At 44.9% G+C, this 22,514-nt stretch overlaps 1 protein-coding gene across 1 annotated transcript in view; it reads right to left on the bottom strand.

The window, feature by feature from the left end:
• Nucleotides 1-22,514, bottom strand: part of LOC144768591 (mitogen-activated protein kinase 1-like) — a 347,633-nt gene that overhangs the window by 171,132 nt on the left and 153,987 nt on the right. Inside the window, exon 3 of the mRNA XM_078652385.1 lies at nucleotides 11,823-12,012. Coding sequence (XP_078508511.1) covers nucleotides 11,823-12,012 — 190 coding nt within the window. The remainder of the gene's footprint in view (nucleotides 1-11,822; nucleotides 12,013-22,514) is intronic.

Here is a 22,514-nt window from a genome sequence, read left to right as displayed (position 1 = left end):
CCCGGAAAGGGTGGGTAGACCGGTGGCGACGTCGCAGGCTTCGCCGGAGCCGCGGGGGTGGCACAACCCGCACCCTCAGCCGCGACGGGTGAGGGGAAGTCGAAGAGCGACGATGCTTCTTCGACTTCTTTTTGAAATGCTTCGACTTACCTGACCCAGAGTGGGAAGACTTAGAACGATGGTGAAAGCTCCGTAACCGGTCCCACGACCTCCCGCAGGGCCGGGACCTAGAGTAGCGCGGAGCTGACTGCCGGACTTCCAGCAACTTTCGAGACCGCTCCCGCAAAGTCTTCGGGCCATGGCCCGGCAGTCGGGGCACGACTTTGGGTCGTGGTTGCGCCCCAGGCAGTAGAGACAAGCGCGGTGTGGGTCAGTCACCGACGACATGCGGTGACAGTCCCCAAAGTACTTAAAGCCGGGCATCCCTACGACACCAGGAGCCGATCGACTCGAAAAGAGAAGACAGAAGGCCTTGAAAAAACTCAGTCAAGAAGTGACTTGGGGTACTAGCTCTTCCTGGATCTGTGCTTGCAGGCGCGAAAAAAGAAAGAACTGACGTCAGCGGGCGCGTCTAAGTGGCTCCAGCAACGTCATCCCGGCGACAACGACGCGCGCGGAGCCTAAGACGACACCTACCGACGCGCAGGGGTACTGCTGACAAAAACTTTTCGGATCCAGTCTGACGCCTGGGGGTAATCCCAAGGTAAGGAATCTATCACTACATGTTTCTTTAAGATTTTTATTGCAACTGGTTACACTGATTTTCCATTCTGAATATTTTTGGGAAATGCTAGCATGCATCAACACGTGTTACTAAAAGATGCTGCAAAGAAACAGTACCTGAAAGTTTACAATAGTTTAGCAAAAAAAAATCCTACTTTCATTTTTTTATGAACATTTTATTCTGAAAGTAAAGAATTATCAATCTTGCTTTCAAGCTTTTGCAAATATTTGCATCAAACCAGAGAGCATTCTGGGAGCATTATACATACTTTCAAAACGTGTATACATTTTTATACTGGAACCAGTTTTAGTAGTGCAGTCAGAGCTTACAACATTTACTTGGAGCGCTTACCCTAATAATGAAGGATTTCAATTAATAAACCATAAATACAAGTTCAAACAGCATTTAACATATGGACAAAAATATTACCTTAACTGCAGACCCTGCCCTTCCATGATCCATAATGTGGTACTGCAAACTGGCAATCAAAGGGTTTGTGCTGCAGGGGATTGGGCCTACTTGTCCCATAGACAAAATACACATGAAAACTTGTTGCCTTGACCCCCAAATATGTCCTGGGTGTCGGGTTATAGGAGTTTCAGATCCCTGCATTATTCACTGGTGTTTGAAAAAACTTCGCTATGACCCTTCTAGTGTAAGCTGCTAGGTCAAAAGGGAGGCATATGAGAATTGTTCATCTGGACGGTGTTTAAGGCACTGAAGCACTGTAGTGTTTTTTGTGCTCAGTTGCCTTTTCTTCGTATGTTACACAAATCAGTATGAATCTGTTCCACCCTGCCATGAGGTGCTTCCTTGTTCTCCCTCTGCTAACTTCTTTGAGGATTTCCATGGCCCTCTGTAGGAGACCTAGGTGTTCAAACTTCAAGTCCTCAGGCACCATGCTGCCAAACAGATTGAATAATTCTGAATGGTGTCATCAGTCCTCTTTGCTTAGATAAGTCCTGGTGAGGCAGTAGTCTAATCACTATACTCGGTGCCATCTCAACCAGCACTGAAAACCAGGTCTCTCTGCCCACTGAGGGGTGATGAGTTTCACCATTATGGGCGCTTGTCTGGACATGTTTAGCACCAGGAGTATCTTTGAAATTGGGGCAAAAGCATATACAGGTTTCCCGGACCAGTTTTTTGTAAGGGCAATCCCCTCAGACTATTGGTGTGGGCACCTGGATGCAAAGCTTTGGTATGTGACATGCTCTTGTGTTGTAAATAGATCTATTTGTGGTTTTCATTTATTGTGGAAGACGTTTGACTATTTGCTGTTTCAGCTCCCAATCATCTGAGGAGTTTGTTTGCCTGCTAGGTCTGTTGGCTTCTGGTTTTTTGGATCTCGGCCAAATAGGTGGCCACTCGTGCTATCTTTTTCTGGATGGCCTTTCTTCATAGGTCTTGTGCTAACTGGGACTGTGACCTTGTTCCCCCCATTTGTTGGAGGTAAGAAATTGTGGTTTATCATCAGTTTGAATAAGAAATGTTCTTTCTTTGACATGTTTTTGAAAGGCCTTCAGTGTCTAAAAAGCTGGCTTGAGCTCAAGTATGTTTGAGTTTTTTACTGTTTCTTTCAGGCTTCATTGGCCCTTTATGTTTAATAGCTCTATATTAGCTACCACCACTTATGGGATGCATCTGTCATAGCGGTCACTGAGGGAGTTAAATGCCTGGAAGGCCTGCCCAATGATTTTACTTTCTGCTCCACCATTGCATTTCCCACAGTACCTTCTTTGTTTGAACAGGAATCCTCTGAACTTGTGAGTGCCTGCGATTGAATCTAACCACTCCTGTAGTCTCATGTGCTACCTTGCATGTGGTACTATGGCTATGCAGGATACAAACAGTCAGATTATTTTCCAGACTGTCCTCACTGTCTAAGCCAGTCCCTTTTGGTAGAGAAGAGTTTGCTGTGCCAATGCCAGGGTTCTTTTCCTGGTTCGGAAGGTTTTTGCTTCATTTGATTGCTTAGAGGTTGGTAGGGCTGACAAACAAGTTACTTACCTTCGGTAACACTTTTTCTGGTGGATACAGTATCTGCCTGTGGATTCCTCACCTTGTGAATATCCCCTGCATCAGTAACATTCGGAAATTCTCTTGTAGCTCCAGGCCGACGTCACAGAAGCACGGCATCGCGCGCGGCTCCGCTGACGTCACAGACTCCATAATAGACCCACGTTGGCGTGATGACATCAGTTCCGCCTTTTTTCCGTGCCTTCGAGGCACACGGACAGACCGACAACAGTAGATAGATATACAGTGTACACAGTACATTATAATCAAGGAAACACACAGTGTAAAGACAATGTAGCAAATCAAGTAGAATAACACTTCCTTTGAAAGTAACATATATATACATTAAAACATTGCATTATCCTAGGTATAGAAGAGTGGACAATGGGTAGGAGGGCGGGCATGTGAGGAATCCACAGGCAGATACTGTATCCACCAGAAAAAGCGTTACCGAACGTAAGTAACTTGTTCTTCTGAAGGATACATCTGCCAGTGGATTCCTCACCTTGTGAATAGATTCCCACAGCAGTCCCACTCCCGGAGAAGGGTGTCCACCCTTCTATACCAAGAAATCCTGAAGGACAGAGCGTGCAAAGTGACCATCCCTCCTCACCTCGGAATCTAAGCAGTAATGCTTCCCGAAGGTGTGGAGGGAAGCCCAAGTTGCCGCTCTACAAATGTCCTCTACAGGAACACCTCTAGACAAAGCAGATGTAGAAGACTTTGCTCTAGTAGAATGAACTCTCAAACCTTCTGGAGGTTCCTTACCGGCCAGAGAGTAGCATATCTTGATACACAAGACAATCCATCTTGCCAGCGTACGCTTGAGCACAGCTTTCCATCTTCTGGCACCAAGAAAACCCAATAAGAGCTGGTCATCAACTCTGAACTCTTGTTTTCTCAAGATAGAAGCTCACCGCCCTCTTTGGGTCCAAGCGGTGAAGCCGCTCCTCCTCCTTGGAAGGGTGAGGGGGAGGATAGAAGGTAGGGAGGGTAGTGGACTGCCCCAGATGGAAGGGAGTTACCACCTTAGGCAGAAAAGCAGCCCTGGTCCCGAGTACCATTCTTTCAGCATGAATGGTCAAGAACGAGGGTTTTGAACTTAGAGCTTGAAGCTCACTTACCCTCCTTGCCGAGGTAATCGCAATCAGAAACACCGTTTTAAAAGATAACAACCTCAAGGGACACCTATGCAAGGGCTCAAAAGGTGAACCCATTAAGAAAGTAAGGACAAGATTCAAGTCCCATTGATGCACAATAAAAGGAGTGGGAGAAAATGTATTCATAAGGCCTTTTAAGAACCTTAAAACAATAGGTGACTTAAATAAGGATGGCTGGTCTGGCAGGCAAAGAAATGCAGACAAGGCCGAAAGGTAACCCTTCACTGTCGCTACAGCAAATCCTTGCTGAGCCAAAGAGTGCAAACTGAAGAATGTCAGATAAGCGAGCCTTCAAGGGGTCAATGGACTTCTCTCCACACCAAGAGACAAATTTGGACCACCTATAAGAGTAGATAGACTTGGTGGAATGACGCCAGGCTGATAAAATGACATCCACCACGTCATGTGGGAGAGAAAAAGAATTCAGGTTGCCCCGTTCAATCACCAGGCATGAAGGTGTAAGGTCTGGAGGTGGGGATGTAGACCCTACCCCTCCATCTGAGAGAGGAGGTCTGCCCTGAGAGGGAGACGGAGTGGCAGGCACGAGGAGAGGTGGAGAAGATCTGTGTACCACACCCTTCTTGGCCAATCCGGGGTGATCAATCTGACTTGGGCCCGGTCTTGGCGAAACTTCCTCAGAACCCGAGGAATCAAGGGTATGGGAGGAAACGCGTAAAGGAGTTGTGAGCCCCAACTCAACTGAAACGCATCCCCCAAAGCTCCCTGCATCGGATACTGGAGACTGCTGAATGACGGGCAGCGAGCATTCTCTTGAGTGGCAAACAGGTCCACCCGAGGAATTCCCCACGTCCGAAAGACGTGACGAACCACCTATTAAGCCTCCACTCGTGGTCGGCCGAGAACTGCCAACTGAGACTGTCTGCACGTACATTCAGAACTCCGGCCAGATCTGCCATCAGACAAATCTGATGGTCCTGAACCAAGGACCAGAGACGCAGAGCCTCTCTGAAAAGGCAATGCGATCCCACTCCTGATGAAGAAGCTGAACAAATCTCCCACTGACCTCACGAACATGCGCCCCATTTCATTACTGCCTGTCCTTGGCAAGATCACGGAACAGTTAGTCCATGAACAATTAAAAATATTTGTAGAGACTCATAACGTCCTGCACCCTCAACAGTCAGGGTTTCGCTCCGGTCATTCCACAGAAACAGCCTTGATAGAACTATCTGATTCCATCAAGTTCCTGCAGGATGAAGGAAGGCAAGCTGTCCTCATCCTGCTCGATTTAACGGCAGCTTTCGACACTATCTCTCACACTATTCTGATCAATAGAATGCGAGAGATTGGCGTGACTGATACAGCTCTGTCATGGGTTAAATCTTTCCTGTCTAACAGGTCCCAGACTGTATCTCTGGGTCCCTATCTATCTAGCGAAAAATCCACAACATCAGGAGTTCCTCAAGGGTCCATATTAAGCCCCCTTTTCTTTAACATCTATATGGCCCCCCTCCTCGCTTTGATAGAATCCCATGGGATCCTCGTCACGTCATATGCTGACGACACACAACTCGTCGTCACCATTGATAAAAAGTGTTCGGACGCAGCTTTGCGTTTCCAGACCTGTCTTTCTGATGTTTTCCGATGGTTGAATACAAATCACTTGAGGTGTAACAGTGCAAAGACTGAAATCATACCGTTAGGAAAAAACCTATCCTTCTGCCCGAAGGACTGGTGGCCCATAGGATCAGAGGCCCCACCTAGTGCAGTATCTTCCGCGCGGAACCTGGGTGTGCAATTTGATTCTTCCCTTTCCTTCGATGATCATGTCAGGATCACTGCTGGTCGATGCTTCGGACTCATCAAATCATTAAAGAAATTCTTTGACTTCCTCCCCATTGCAGCTAGAAAATCAGTCGCGGTAGCTTTGATCCTTTCCCGACTTGATTACTGCAATGGCCTAATGGTGGGAGTGAAAAAGTCCACCCTGAGGAAGCTTCAGAGTATACAACACGCAGCCGCCAGATTGGTCCTGAAACTCCCCAGAAGGTCATCTGCCTCAGCTGCATTAAATTCTCTACACTGGCTACCACTCCATAAAAGAATTCTTTTTAAACTCTTACTTACCGTTTTTAAAGCTCTGAAGGGCACAGGGCCCCAGTACCTTCAAAAACGCTTCACCTTTTACAACCCCTCACGATGTTTGAGATCCTCTGGAACAAATCTCATAATGATTCCCAGGTTCAAGTATAAGACTAGGGGTGGGAAAACCTTTACCTTTTTGGCAGCAAGGGCATGGAACAACTTACCCGTGAACCTTAGACTAACTGAAAAAGAGAGTAAATTCAGAAAACTCCTTAAGACTTGGGTATATCAACAACCTGACAACTCTGTATTGGCAGCTATTTAGTTCCAGACCCTCACCACTTATCATCGATCACTTATCTTCTTCATGCTTGCACAGCGCCAAGATGCTCCTCCCGGAGCGATAGTTCGCGCTTTATAAAAACCCATAAATATCAAAAAAAATATATATATATCCTCCCTGCTTGTTGACATACCACATCGCGGTAGTGTTGTCAGTCAGGACTTGCACCGACTGTCCGCGAAGGTAAGGGAGAAAGGCTTTGAGAGCCAAACGTATCGCCCGTAACTCTAGAAGGGTTATGTGAAGCAACCTTTCCTCTGGAGACCAAAGACCCTTGATCTCCAGATCACCATATGAGCACCCCACCCTAGGGTGGATGCATCCGTTATCACTGTGGCCACCGATGGAGGCACATAAAAGGGCTTTCCTTGAGACAGATTGTCTTCCACGCTCCACCAAGATAGATCCGCCGCAGCTTCTCTGGAGATCATCACTGACTCTCGGAGATCTCCGTTGTGTTGATACCACTGCCTGTGGAGGCAGCACTGGAGTGCCCTCATGTGCCAGCGTGCATGGTTGCCATCAGACCGAGCAGACGAAGGACCTTCAGGACTGGAACGACCGCTCAATTGTAAAATAAAGGAATCATTTCCTGTATGTCGAGAATCCTTTGTGGAGGAGGGAATGTCAGACACACAGTGGTATCCAGTACCGCACCTATGAACAGGTTGCGCTGGGAGGGCACCAGGTGAGATTTGGGTACATTTATCGAAAAGCCCAATCTGTACAACAACTGAGTTGTGACCTGCAGACGATGGGAGCACCTTCTCTGGAGACTCTGCTTTGATCAGCCAATCGTCCAGATAAGGGAATACTGGTATCCCTGACCTTCTGAGATGTGCTGCCACCACCGCCATCACCTTGGTGAAGACTCGAGGTGCAGTAGTAAGACCAAAAGGAAGGACCGCAAACTGGTAATGTTGCAAGCCCACCGTGAAACGGAGATACTTCCTGTGCGACTTCAGGATGGGAATATGAAAATACGCATCCTGCAAGTCAATCGACACCATCCAGTCTTCTTCCAGCAGCGCTTGAAGGACCTGCGCAAGGGTGAGCATCTGGAACTTCTCCTGTTTCAGAAAGAGATTCAAGACCCTGAGGTCCAGGATTGGACGAAGTCTGCCATACTTCTTGGGTATCAGGAAATACCGGGGGTAGCATCCCTGACCCCTTTCCTGCTCCGGAACCACCTCTATCGCACCTTTCCTTAGTAACGCCGGGACTTCCTCCTGTAGGAGAAGAAGGTGGTCCTCTGTGCAAAACCCTTGACAAGGAGGGTAATCTGGGGGAAATTCCCAAAAGGGAAGAGCATACCCATTCTCCGCGAGATTGAGAACCCAAAGGTCCGATGTGACCGATTCCCAATCCCGCAGAAAATGAGTAAGCCGACCCCCTACAGGACCAGCATGATCCGGAATGGCGGATCAAGGGCTGCTTTGCTGTGGTTGGAGGAGGGTGGGAAGAGGAAGAAGAGGAGGAGGAGGAGGAAGCTTGACGACCTCTTGGGCGGCCTCTGTTTCTACCCCTGTACGACTTGTACAGAGGATTCTGCTGCTGTTGTGGTTGTTAGTAAGAGCGAAAGGAAGATCTCCCAAATCCTCTGTATCTCTTACCCGATGTACCTCTGGTCTGAAGGCCCAAAGACCTAGCTGTCGCCCTACTGTCCTTAAACCTTTCCAAGGCAGCATCCGCCTTCTTACCAAACAGACTGGAACCATCAAATGGAAGGTCTATTAAAGTAGCCTGTACATCAGGGAAAAATTCAGAAGACTTCAACCAAGCAGCTCTCCTGGTGGCAACAGATGATCCCATGACCCTTGCCACAGAGTCAGCCGTATCCAAACCGCTCTGGATCACCTGGCGAGCCGCAGCCTGAGTGTCCGCAAGAACCTCATTGAAGTTCTGCCTATCCTCTTCCGGTAGCTTTGGTACCAACTGTTTCGCAGAGTCCATCAAAGCATGTATATAAGCGTCGTAGAAGGCACGTGGCATTTGTGGACTTGAGAGCCATGCTAGCTGAAGAGAATACCTTCTTAGCTGATTGGTCATCTTTTTAGACTCCTTATCAGCAGGTACCTGCAGAAAATCTCCAGTTGATGTCTTGGAACAGGCTGTCTGTACAACTAGACTCTCTGGAGATGGATGAGTTGAGAAAGTCAGGATCTCCAGGAGCCACCCTATATCTTCTAGCCACAGCCCTTGATAAGCAGGTGATGAGAAAGGCTTTTTCCACACCTCCAAGACAGGCTCTGTAATTGCCTCATTAAAAGGCAGCATAGGTTCCACACTGAAGAGGGAGAATGGCGTACCTCAGTCAAAATGTTCGACTCACCGCAGTGGGCAGATTGAGATCCAATAGTTCAGCTGCCTTTCTGATCACCATGTGATATGGTGCAACATCCTTCAAAGGGACGTCAGGAGTTGAGGAAAGTTACCACTCTGGAGATAATTCCAGACCACTAGCCTCCTTAAGTTCTTCAAAGAAGTCATCGGAGTCTTGTAGCTCACCTTCTTCAATCTCCTGCGCTCTATATCTACGCTCCTCCAATAGCCTTTGGACCTCCCGCCTAGACCTCATCTTCGAGGTCGACGGAGCCACAACCGACTCCGACGGAGCCGGTGCCGACGTCGAACTCTGAGCCGGTGGATCAGTGTGGAGTACACGAGGTCGAACCGGAGCCGGTGAAGATGGAATCAGCATAGACGTCCTCGGCGCTGGAAAATGCCAAGCCGGAGTCGGCATAAAAGGCATAAACGGCGCCGGTGCATATGCCTGAGGGACGCCCATGTTAAAGGCCATCGGTCCCATGGGACCAGTCGGTGCTCCAGAGGGGTACATGGCTCTCGAGAAGACACCACACATAGCATTTAAATAATGCGTAGGGTCTTGTCCTGGGCCTGGAAATGGAGGGTATTGACCCTCAGGTCGTTCCTGCCGAGGTGCAGGAACTGTGTCAGCCAAATCCTCTGGCTGATGCTCCGGAGTCGCAGACCCTTCTGGCAATGGAGCCTCTTCCTCTTCGCGAGGTGGAGAATGGGACGGCGCCAGAGACTGATTCGATGCCGGAGAATGCTCCGGAGACTCTACAGGCGAAGTCTCACCTTCGGATCCGGAACAACAGGAGAAGGAGACACATAATCCTTTCCGATGTCTTCTACCTGGAGATTTCGACTTCGTGTCCGAATACTTCTCAGAATGACGTAGAGACCCATGCTTCCTCTTCTTGCGCTTCTTCTTGGATCGAGAAGCATGCCCCGAAGGCGACCTCGAACGCGACCTCTTCTTATCTTTCTTGCCTTTCATCTTTGCTACAAGAAGCTTCGCCTCTCTTTCTCTCAGTGCCTTGAGGTTCATTTTCTTGCAGCATGGACACCCTTGGACATCATGGTCAGAAGAAAGGCACCATACGCAGTCTTCATCTGGATCCGTTCTAGACAATCTTCCCGCACTCACCGTACGGCTTGAACCCAGTTTTCTTCGAAGACATCTCGACAGGAAACAAAGAAACAAGAAAACACTAGAAATAAACAACAGTAACAGAGTTACCACGTAGCTACTAAGGATCCCTACAAAAACCGTTAGCGTCGACAACGCAGAAAAAAGGGAACTGATGTCATCACGCCAACGTGGGTCTATTATGGAGTCGGTGACATCAGCAGAGCCGCGCGCGATGCCGTGCTTCTGAGACGTCGTCCACGTCGTGGTGGAGCTACAAAAGAATTTCCGAATGTTGCGGACGCAGGGGATATTCACAAGGTGAGGAATCTACTGGCAGATGTATCCACCAGAAGAGTATATTTCATATCTGCTGAGTGGCACCATGACAAGTGCAATATGCATAAAGTTCAAGATTAAAGCCAAAGTACCCCTTAAAGCTTGCTTAAAAGCACGTTAAAGGCATTGCACAGCACTCAACACATTGGCAGCACTAAAGTAAGAGGATCGTTTCTTAAAGATGGGCAATCTTGGAGCAAAGAGTCGCAGGTCATCATTACTAGTGACAGACAGAGAACTGAGAAATGGCCAGTCACATGTTGGTAAACCTGTATAAACCTATTAGGGTACAATGAAGTCAGTCACATCAGAAATGTGTCTCAGAAATTATAGCTGTCAAACATCTGAATGAAATGACTAAGATTTACAACGCTAGCAAGTCATCAGGATCCCTTTAGAAAAGCCAAATGGGCTGGGACCCCAAATCAGTCATTTATCTTGCATCTAAAAGGGTGCTGAATATTGGCAGTCCGTCACATCCCAGGCACCCTCAATCTGTTCGACTTCACCCCAGCACTAATGCATTACATGATCAAAATTACGTATTAACAGGGACAAATTTAAACAGATGTAGCTAAAATATATGTTCCTCTCCTAATTTAAAAAAAACAAGTTGAGTACAGATCTTGTGATTCTAATATCTTTACTAAGTAGCTCAACCTGTGCCCCTTGCTGGCAATTTGTTATGCCAAGACAAGCCCACAGAAGATTCTACCAAGAAATCAATAGCTGTCCCAGGACCACACAAACGGTCAGACTGAACCTGAAGACAGTATGGAAAAACCAAAAGGTAATCTGGGGCACCATACTTTGTGCATACCCTAAAGATAGCATCCCCACCCCTAAAGCTGGCATTGAGGACTGTTACTGATCCGGCTGTGCACAGATCACAAAGGCAGCATAATTTACAACAACAATCTGTACTTAAAACTAAACTGCTGACAATAAAAGTGCTGACACCTGAGCAATACTTTGTAAAAAGCATTTCGCTCTGGAAAGCTGCAACAAATAGGTTTAAAAAAAAACACTTTGATACCAACAATAGATTCTATTAATATATTTTTGGAAGCTGTCACTAGGAACCGGCATGCAATTTCATTAAAACATCACAATTGAAAGGTTGTGTTTTAACCAAACATGTGAGAAATGCTGCCATACAAGAGGCCAACCATGTCTGCCCTTAAAAAGGATTCCAGAGCCTAAAGCACTGATGTATATGGGTATACCCTTTCGTTAATTGTATAGTTTGTTATACTTCGTTTTGAACATTTAAAAGAAACCATGTATGCATAACATTACATGCTATCTGAGCAATATCACAAAACTGTATAAGAAACTCCACATTATGTACATGTCCACTGGAAAATAATTAGTGCATGTTCTACAACATTCCTCAACAGGTTAAGTCTTGAGCTGTATTTGGCACAGCTACCAGCCTTCCCAAGCATTCTGGTGCTTGCAGCAATCAATGTTTTCATCCTGTGCACGGAGTGCCACAGAGTCACTGTGAATATACTATATATATCACACCATACCACCAGGGATCAATTTGTTGACACAGGGAAAGTCTTACCTACAGAATTGGGATTAATGTCCCCAACTGTCACAAAAAATAACCAATTATGATGAAGAAGGTGGGTTTGGAAAACTTATAAAAGCGAAGAATTCCTTACTGATGGCTTGTTCTCATAGACTTATTCAACTAATACACCCCAGGGCAATGTAAATAGTTATAGTCTATATGAAGATAATCACCTTAAGGTCGCAGGTGGTGTTGATAAGCAGGTTGGAGGGCTTCAGGTCACGGTGCAGCACATTTGCAGAGTGGATGTACTTCAAGCCACGCAGTATCTGGTAGAGGAAATAACAGATGTGGTCGTTGCTGAGCTGCTGAGTTTTTAGGAGCTTGTATAAGTCAGTCTCCATCAGATCTTGCACAATATACCTGTGAAACAAATGCCTCACTCCCAGGGAGTGAGAGGCAACGAGGGATGTCAAGGAAGATACCTTTGATGTTCACACAAAACACATGTAAAGCACCACATATAGTGGAACACGCACAGAAATGAGGATTGATCTCTACCGTAAATGGAAGAACACAAGATAGCACAACACAAGCTCCTGTGTTGAGATCTGAAACGATCTTGCTGTTTCAGCAAACAATTGCAGACCGAGGCAATGGCAATGGATTGATGTTAGGGCTAGAATGTATGGACTGAGAGGCCACGACTAACTGAAACATTGGGTATCAATCCATCGCCAATCATGTGTGACTGTCTGTACACTGGAGGCTGTATTGGGGCAGGAATACCTCGAGGTAGAAAGTCAGGGTCTCGGACAACAAGAGTGACGACGTTAAAATGAAGATAAAATAATTTTAAAAAACAGCTATGGGGGTAAAGATGCTAAATGGCTGGAAGATGTGAAGTATGGTGGCTCAACAAGCGGTGTGTAATGTGAAAAACAGAGCCATTGATGGGGTCACCAATGCAGAAGTAACTCTATTCCAGCTCCGTGGGAAGTGGGATCTCTCAGCAGGAGAAAGCATCAAGTTGGAGATCATCAAGCTATCCACTGGTACGTAGAGAGATCACTGAAGTAAGTGGTGAAAGATGAAATCCTTCTAGCAAAACTGAAAATGCAGCTCTCGAAATCAGTTGTATCCAAAACCCTGGCTCAAATTAACCCAGAGGTCTAGCAAATGACAGGGTTCCCGATAGACACAAAAGCAACTACACTAGAGGATTTCAAGTTCGGTTGTAGAAACTAATAAGCCACCCAGTGTGGAGAAGTCCCTTGAATAACTACGCTGTGTAAGGGCTTGAATTGGATTTGGCATCTAACCTGGTGGTGGGGAGATGCTGAGCAGAGCCGTACCACCATTTGAGAGGAAGCTGTAACAGTCTCAGAGAAGATCGCATTTTTGACAAAGTTGTGTGATGCTGCTTTTCCAACTGCCGTTCACTCATGCTCCAGTACATACTTCCTCACTGCTTGATATACAGATACAATTAGCTACTTATAGTCCTATTCTGAGTACCAATTGCAAAAGAAAAAGCTGTTTTAGCTAGCTTGGGTTATGCAGCATTTTCCATCGATGCATACATTTTTGTTCAGTACACCACAATGTGTTAAAAAATGGGTTTTTTTTTTTTAAAAAGCATGTAGACCAGAGAATGTGTGAACCTTTTCTACTGACAGACAGGCCAGCACATGCAATTAGCATGCAACCACCCACCACAAAGAAATAGAGGAAGGAAACAGCCCGGATCGAGTCCCTCAGGAACTAGGAATGAGCAACAAATGAGAAATCAGAGGTAAAGACCTGGAAGGGGATTGCTAAAAGCTTATACTTTTCAGATTTGAAGATTAACAGTTCTAATAGAAAGGTGTCTCCCTTCATTTTACAGTTATCAGACAAGACATGGTTTTCTAAGTTCCCATACTATTAGACCCGACAGCCATAGGGTCCCCCCTAACATTTTTCCTGCCCCCTCTACTTTTTGACCTAGTTTTTGCTGGTATTGGGACTCTGTGCACTTTACCATTGATAACCAATTTTAATGTGCTCTCTCCCTAAACATAGTAACATTAGTTCATCCCATATTAGCATATTTAATTAACATAAATCCCTAGTAAAGTGATACTCCATGTACCTAGGGCCTGAAATTAAATTAAAGCTGGCTTGCATTACTGACTGCCATCCGCTAAAGTGGTACTTAACCATGTCTTAAGCCTGCTATTGCAGGAACTGTGTGTGCAGTGTACACTGCCATGTCGAAGTGGCAAAATAAACCTTTTGCCAGGTCCAAACCTTCCCTTTTTTTCTTTTTCTAAACATATGTTACCCCTAAGGACAACCCCGAGGGACGGTGCAGTGTATTTAACAAGCATTTACAATGCAATAGGTCTAGCATTTACGCGAGTTTAAGCTATTGGGATTGTAAATGACAATGCCTTTTATTTATGTTTTAAAAAACAAAAATAATACGCACTGTCATTTACAATGCCAATAGCTTCAACTCGCGTAAATACGAGACCTATTGCATTGCAAATGCTTGTTTTTTTATCTTGTTAGACTAATTATCTCTGTGCTTTACGGGAAGACTTGATTGTGCACGCATGTTTATTTTATTTATTTCCATGCTACGAGATTGTACCTAGATAACTGCGCATAATGTTCCACGGAAAATATCCTAACTGCATGCATTTCTTATCTTAGAATATTGTAATGATTAATCATTAAAGGACATTTTCAGTCTCCTCCCAGCCTGGTGTTTTCCAGTATTTAAACTACAAAAACGTAATATTGTTAATTTTTAAAGTGGACTCTGAATTGTGGCGTTAAACTGTTCTTAATTTGTGTTAGATTAACAGCCTATGTTATAGTCCGTTTATGGAACTTCGATTGACGGACGGCACCAGAGCCCCTCTTCCGGGGTTCAAACATTAATTAGCAGGTGCCAGGGCCACAAAGCATTCAAATTAGCAATTACCGAGCGCCGTCTGTCTGAGGCGCACCGTAATTCAAGCACTTTACTTGACCATTTTAGGTGGCACACAGCAAAACCGAAACCGCATTCTGTAAGCAATATTTCTGTGGGAATAATGTATCTGGCAGCCATGTATTTGCTTTCGCAATGACTGATTGTTTAGTAATAAAGTATATTGTCCTAATGTCATTAATCCTTGTTTCTGCTCATTCTAATATTATAGATGCTATAGAAATAACAGCTCTTGCACATAGTTCGGTTGAGTTTGCATAGCCAAGGCACACCGACAACATACGTTCCTGCCCGGGGTCCCCCAAGTATTTGCGCTCCCGATTGCATGTTGCCTTTTTGTGGTCTGGCTCAAGTCTCGGCGGCACTGCAGAGCTGTGAGAAAGTGGCTCTATATATACTGGACCAGAATAAGGTACAGTGTGTATAGAGTTCACAAACCCCAGAGGTATAACAGAGGTTAAAGCCAGGTGTGAGTGGTAGCTTGGTAGAGCAGTAAAGCAGTACCATAGGATAGTGTAAAGCATTTGTTGTACACACTCAGTCAACAAAAGGTTTCACACACTCAAAGACTGAACTCCAGGCCAATTGTTTTAATATCAAAGATATAGTTATTTTATTTCTACAACCAACAGGTATCACAATATATTGTTCTCAATATGAGAGGTCTCAGATGAGTACTTTGCCGAAAGGCAATAAACTTTGTTAACACATTAGGTACAGGGGTTGCAGTAGGCAACAATTCTACACACAATTTAGCATTGAGCTCAAAGGATTTTCTTATATAAACACAGTTGATTACTTGGTAGATTACTTTGGTAGTTCCAGGACTGCTCCTAGATTCAGTCCTGGGGTCCAAGCTTAAAACAATTTAGTAAAAACGTTTGTTATTGCAGTGATTTTTCAGGAATATAAAGCCATTTTAAAAGTTCACACTTAGAAACTTTTCAACAGAATTTGGCAATGTTATCCAATGGGAGAAAATTCAGGTTGCAGGTAATGTACGATCTCGTTCCTTTGGTAATCCAGTACTGGGCTCCTGGGTCCAGCACTGGGGTCTCAACTTAAAACAGGTAAGTAATTTCGTTTCAGTATTTCGTATGATTTTTAAGGAATATTTCAAGTTTTCAAAAGTAGACACTTAGAAGAAATTTCATAGAAAAGCAGACAATGGATTCCTATGGAGAAAATTCAGGTTACTAGTAAACCCGGTAAGGATTACTTTTGCGGTTCAGTACTGGGCTACAAGGTACAGTACTAGCTTCTCTCCTGATCACAGGTGAGTACTTCAGAATTCGGTTGATTTTATATGAATATTTTAAGTTTCCAAAACTTCACACTTAGAAGATTTTTCGAGTCAAACCAGTCAATGTTATCCAATGGCAGGTAAGCGAGTTACCGGTTTCCAGGTGAGTACTCGACTGGTGAAGTTATGGTTCTGGGCATAGACTTAGGGGTCACCCAAGGTCAGGTAGGTACAGTTGGTTCACCCTCAGCGGCGCAGGGGCGGCCGGGTGCAGAGGTAGTTAGGCCCAATGTTATCCAATGAGGGACAGGGGGCCTCCGGTTGGTGGCTGCTGGCTACCAGGCCACGCGGCTGTGGGAGCTGGGCTCCTAGTCACTTGCTCAGGGCAAAGGGGGAAGCAGGATAGGGCAAAGGTGGCACAGCCAGCGGTACTCGGGCGGCTGGGTGCAGGGTGCTTTTGAGACGTCGGGCGCTCAATGTTATCCAATGGGAAAGGTAAAACGGAAACAAAGGCTGCAGGCTCGGGGACGGCGACACTCCAGGGGCGACCAGCACTTCGAGAGGTAAGTTGGGAACTTGGAGCACAGGTAGGTACCCCAAAGGAAGGCACAGGGGTCTGTAGGGCACCGGGTGCAGGGGTGTCTTTGGGTGTTGGAAAAGCTTACCCTCAGCTGGTCGCGGTTGGGGTGGCCCCTGGTTCTGAGTCTGCAGGCGTCGTCTGGTTCGTCGAGGAGGGTCTTTGGGCACTGGAATTCGGGTCCCAGTCGCTGGGGGGACGTCCTCGTGGTCTTGGATCACTCGGGCACGGGCCGGGCGGGTGCAGAGTGGGCTGGTCCGGTGCTTCTTGGCTGGCACCAGGGGGGTTGTTGCAGCAGAGCCTCTGCTGATGGGAGTCCCAGACTTTAAAAGGGTCAAGGCACGCAGGTCCTCTGGGTGTCCCAAGGTTGCTGTCCGCAGGAGTCGCCAGGATTTATGCAGGAGCAGGTTCCAGGATCGACAGGCCGGTGGGGCTGGGGACAAGTAAGTGGTTGTCGTCCCGTTGTTAGCAGCTGCACGGCGGGTGTTCTTCCTCTTGGTCTTTCTTCTTTTCTTATCGGGATCTGTGGAAGGAAGGTTCAGGGAGCCTCTAAATACTGAATTTAGGGGCGTTTACAGGTAGGGCAGGGGCCAATAGGTCCCTGTCCTGGGGTGGGTACACCCCCTAGCCTGCTCTTCTCCTGTGGGAGGGGGGCAGGAGCCTAGCTGGGGTTGGGCAGGGCCCCCCATCTTCAAGATGGCCGGAGCCCGGGGTCGTGCTTCACCTCGTCTCCCCCACCAGAGGTGTGGGGTTGGTACAGGCTGGCAACCCCCCTTCCTGACGTAGTTTTTCCCGCCAGGCTTCCCACCAGAGTGGGGGTCAGGACTTGTGGGGGCCAGTTGCTGGGCACAGCAAATGGTCTGGAGAAGCTCACAGAGGCGCATGCCTTTGAAGCTTCCCTCTGCCCATTCTGGGGGAGAAGACCTAGCACCTCGACCAGGATGTGCATTGTTGCAGGCCCAGGAGGGAGGGGGGCTCTCCACCAAGGGGGGGAAACGACCTTTACAACGACTCATTCACAACGAAGTGCCTGAACCACGACTCTTTAACAACGGCTGAACCTGAATCACGAGTCTTTTAACCACGAATGAAATAACAACTACCTCTGGCCAGTAGATGGCACTCTTGGATTGGATTTTTTTTTTAGCTAAGTAAATTTAGGAAACGGTTTAAAAAAAAAAATACTTTAAAATGTAAGTATTTTGGTAAGTATTAAAGGTAAGTATTTTGTGTAATATATATGTATATATATACATATGTACACATATACATGTCTATATTTATATATGTATATGTGTATATATGTTTATATATCTATATGGTTGCAAGGGTATTTTTAATGGTTTCGGATGAGTATGAGTTTTTGGGTGGCACGGGAAATTTGGGGATTTAAGGTGGGTATGGGTTTTTGGGTGGGGTAGTTATGGGTTTTAGGGATTGCAAGGGAAATTTTAGAATTTAGGGTGGGTATGGGTTTTTGAGATTTCAAAGGCATTTTTAGGGTTTAGGGTATGGATGGGTTTTTGGGTGGAAAGGGATTTTTTAGGAATTAGGGTGGGTGTGGGGTTTTGGGTACAAGGGTCATTTGAGGGTTTTGGGTGGGTATAGGTTTTGGGTGGTGAGGGTAATTTTGGAAGTGAGTATGGTTTTTGGGTGACAAGGATTATTTTAGGGTGGTATGGGTTTTTGGGTGGCAAGGGTAATTTTAAGGTTGGTGTGGGTTTTTGTGATTGCAAGAGAATTTTTAGGGTTTAGGGTGGGTGTGGGTTTTTGGGTGGATATGGAATTTGTAGGGTTTAGGGTGGGTATATATGTTTTTGGATGGAAAGGGGATTTTAAAGATTTGGGGTGGGTGTAGATTTTTTGGTTGGAAAGGGATTTTATAACATTAATAGGGAGTAAAGGGGTGCATGTGTGTGTAGAGATATATATATATATATATATATATACACACACACACACACACATATATATATATACACACACATATATATATATAAAATACTCACCAATATTAACTTTACAACACATATGTCTTAAGCATGCATGCCTTTACCACGAAGTGTTTAACAGGTACATACAAACCCACAATACATATATATACACATATATATATATATCAAACACACAAGTTTACCACAAAGGGAGAGCCGCCAGGTAAGTTCGTATTGCACCAATTTTAATGAAATGCAGCAGTGAAATTTCGGCAGAAAAACTGGCTTCAAAGTGTCATCGCCGTCGCCAGACGCGTTTCAGGATTGTCCTTTCATCAGTGGCGTTGGTATATGCAAAGTCGAGGCAGAGTGTGCTTCCAATTATAGTTCTGGATCAGCCCCCAGTGGGCGTGGCCACTCGCGTAGCCTTCTGGTCCACGTAGTTGCACAATTCGTATTCCTCATGTGAGGCTGCCTGGAATAAGCACATGTATTAAAAAAGTCTTTGTATCACATTCCCAAGTGGGTGAAAACAGTTCTGCTCCAAAAGCGCTGCTTGATTGTGCAAAGCATTAGGCAATACCTCCCGTTACATTGATGATCTCAGAGTGAAATCACCACGGGTCTGCTGCTGCAGAGTGTCTCTCCCGCGGCTTGGCAGGCCGCTCAATCTCAAACACACAAGTTTACCACAAAGGGAGAGCCGCCAGGTAAGTTCGTATTGCACCAATTTTAATGAAATGCAGCAGTGAAATTTCGGCAGAAAAACTGGCTTCAAAGTGTCATCGCCGTCGCCAGACGCGTTTCAGGATTGTCCTTTCATCAGTGGCGTTGGTATATGCAAAGTCGAGGCAGAGTGTGCTTCCAATTATAGTTCTGGATCAGCCCCCAGTGGGCGTGGCCACTCGCGTAGCCTTCTGGTCCACGTAGTTGCACAATTCGTATTCCTCATGTGAGGCTGCCTGGTAAGTATAAACGTGTGTGTGTATATATATATATATATATATATATATATATATATATATATATATATATATATATATATATATATACACACACATATATACATATATATATATACACATATATATATATATATATACATATATATACACATTATATATATATATATATATATATATATATATATATATATATATATATATGTATATATATACACATATATACATATACACACACGTTTATACTTACCAGTAAAATAGATACATTAAATGGGGTAAAGGCAAGCGAGGTAAAGGCATAGCAGTTGTAAAAGATAGTGGTTATTAAAACTGTAGTGGTTTAGACTAAGTAGTGGTTAAGGAGTAGTTGTTTAGACTGTAGTTGTTCAAGTGGTAGTTGTTCCATCATACAACCCCCAGGGGTCCAGCAACATGTCTGCTGTGTGGCAGCCTCTGCAGCCACTCAGCCCAGACGTGGATTGTAGGTTAGGTTTTCAGGGGGCATCTCTAAGATGCCTTCTGGTGCATTTTACATTAAATCCCACACTGGCATCAGTGCGGGTTTAATGTGCTGAGAAGTTTGGTACCAAACTTGTCAGTCTTCAGTGTAGCCATTATGGTGCTGTGGAGTTCGTAATGACAACCTCCCAGCACCATATACTCAATGGCATCACTGCACTTACAGTGCCCAGGAATGGCCCTGGGTACTGTGGGGGCACAGGGCTCATGCACCGGTGCCCACACCTCTTTCATAGGGCACCCAGCTAGAGGGGTGACTGAAGTATGCCAGGGCAGTGGGTTCTGTGGGCATGGCCCACAGGGATGTGTGCCATGTCGACTCTTTGTACAGTTCTGTACTTAGACACTCAGCCTGCAAAGGCAGTGTGTGGGTGTCAGGGTACAGGGCCCCTGAGGGTGGCACAATAAGTGCTGCAGCACTCAGGGCTCTTCTCTGGTCACCAAGCCCTGGGTACCTAGGGTACCATTTACTAGGGGCTGACAGTTGGCCAGAGATGCCAATTGGGTTTTAGTTTCCCCCAGTTACTCATGTTTACATGTGGGCTGGTGGGAGGAGCACGAGCTCAGGACCACGCACCGACGTTGGCTGTCTAATATTGTTAACTATTGGCGCTTTATTGATGATGTGTGTATAATTTGTAGGGGGACGGCGGAGGAGGCGTCAACATTTGTATCTGAGCTGAACACAAATACTCTCAATTCGAAATTCACGGCCACTGTAACCTCAGAAGGCAGAATTCCTTGATGTAGAAATGTTTATAAAAGATAACAAACTTGAGACTCGTTTACATCGCAAATCTACAGCGGGCAATTCAATTCTCCAAGCCCATAGTGCCCATCCTTCCCATACCATTAAAAGTATTCCATATGGGGAGTTTATACACATCTGTAGAATTTGTAGCAATTTACCATCTCGAGAACAATGTCTAATTGAATCCAAACAACGCTTCTTGAATAGGGGTTATTCAGAATACATTCTGAAACAAGCTTTAACTACAGCAACATCATTGGACCGTAAATCCCTACTTGCACCCAAAAATTCTGGTAATAGTAGTTCAAAATGTTCAGTCAGACTTATTACCACTTTTTGTGCACAAGAGCGTAAAATTAGACGTATCATCTGCAATGAATGGCCTATTGTATTGACTGATGTCATTCTAGGCCCTATACTACCTGTCACACCTAATATAACATTCAGGAGGGCTCCCTCAATGCGTGATGCATTGGATAAACCATCTCCGGAAGTTCCCCCAAAAAAACCATGGTATCAAAAAATGGGGTTCTTCAGATGCACATCCTGTCGCGCATGCACTTTTGCAAAAAACAGTACCCACTATATGACTGCTTTTAGTGAGGTTCCTGTACCTATCCGTGAACATCTGACGTGTAGGTCTGAGTTTGTAGTTTACAAATTAAAATGTACCTGCAATCTCGAATACATTGGGAGTACTAAACTCCCAGTGCATAAGCGCATATTACAGCATATAAGAGCTATTGCCAATAATGATGAAAATTACCCTGTGGCAAGACACTTTCGGTCAGTGCATAAACTTGAGAGATCTTGAGTACACTGTACTGTGCTCGGTACCCCAGCCCGGACGGGGTGGCAACCGAGAAATATTACTCAGACAAAAAGAATCTCACTTTATTTTAGCCTTAGATACCAAGGCTCCTAATGGTTTGAACTTAACGGAAGATTTGAATAACTGCCTGTGAAGTCAACTGAGACAACTAGTTCTTTCAGACAACTCAAATTTTGTTTTAGATATTTCCATCTTCTTATATATCAGACTGCATGACATTGAATTGATTATAATCAAAATATTGACTTTTTCAATTGTAAATTATAAATTCATTTGAAGTAATCTTTAGATATTAAGTCGGGACTGTATAAAACTGTTAGAATTGTATACTCGGCTGTGTCAGACATTTATTATTTTTTATATTATTTGTGGGTTACAAAAATCATGATTCATGTCTTGATTTTGCACTGTTCGAAGCACCGTTTTTTTGACACACGAAATCCAATTTTTAAACGTACAAAAATCACTCATATGCATACCGGATATAATCCTGTGATCAATATAGCAATTTGATGAATTGTGGGAATAATAATATAAATTTTGTATACTCATTTCATTATTGACACTTGTCAAAATTGATTTTTATTTGCTATGCAAACACCATACCAAGACACTATGTCGTTATTAGGTTTCTTTTTTGCTGTGCAAAAAAACTAAACAAAAATATGATTCCCCTTCTTATATCATTTTTGCTACTGAATTATTTCATTTACTTTAATGGTTATGCATTAAATTGATAAAATGTATTAATGTTTATTAACATTTAAATCATTTAAAAATGGCGTTTAAATTGTACATATTATGTATATAGTCAATAGGAATTGGTCTGTCATTTATGTTTACACTGTCTTTCACTGTGAGGGCGTGCACTTTAGTTAATTTGTCCTAATAGGTCTACTATATAATGTCTCGTTTCCCTGAGCATGGTGATCAAACTCCCTAGAGGAGTGAAACTCGTTGTCGGATGGGCATTTATCCTTGAATATGAATAAAATCTCTATTCTGCCACCTATTTGAGGCTTTGGATCTGCTTCTGTTCTAATTTCTTTGCTGCTGGTACAAGGTTTGGAGGTCTGCACCTGGTGTTCCCGTCAATCACTGACGAGAGCAGGGACATTTCTCAT

This window comes from Lissotriton helveticus, chromosome 7, assembly GCF_964261635.1.
Source record: "Lissotriton helveticus chromosome 7, aLisHel1.1, whole genome shotgun sequence".
Classification (NCBI taxonomy): Eukaryota; Metazoa; Chordata; class Amphibia; order Caudata; family Salamandridae; genus Lissotriton; species Lissotriton helveticus.
The sequence above is the reverse complement of the archived record's forward strand: the minus strand, read 5'-3'. Positions and strand labels throughout refer to the sequence as shown.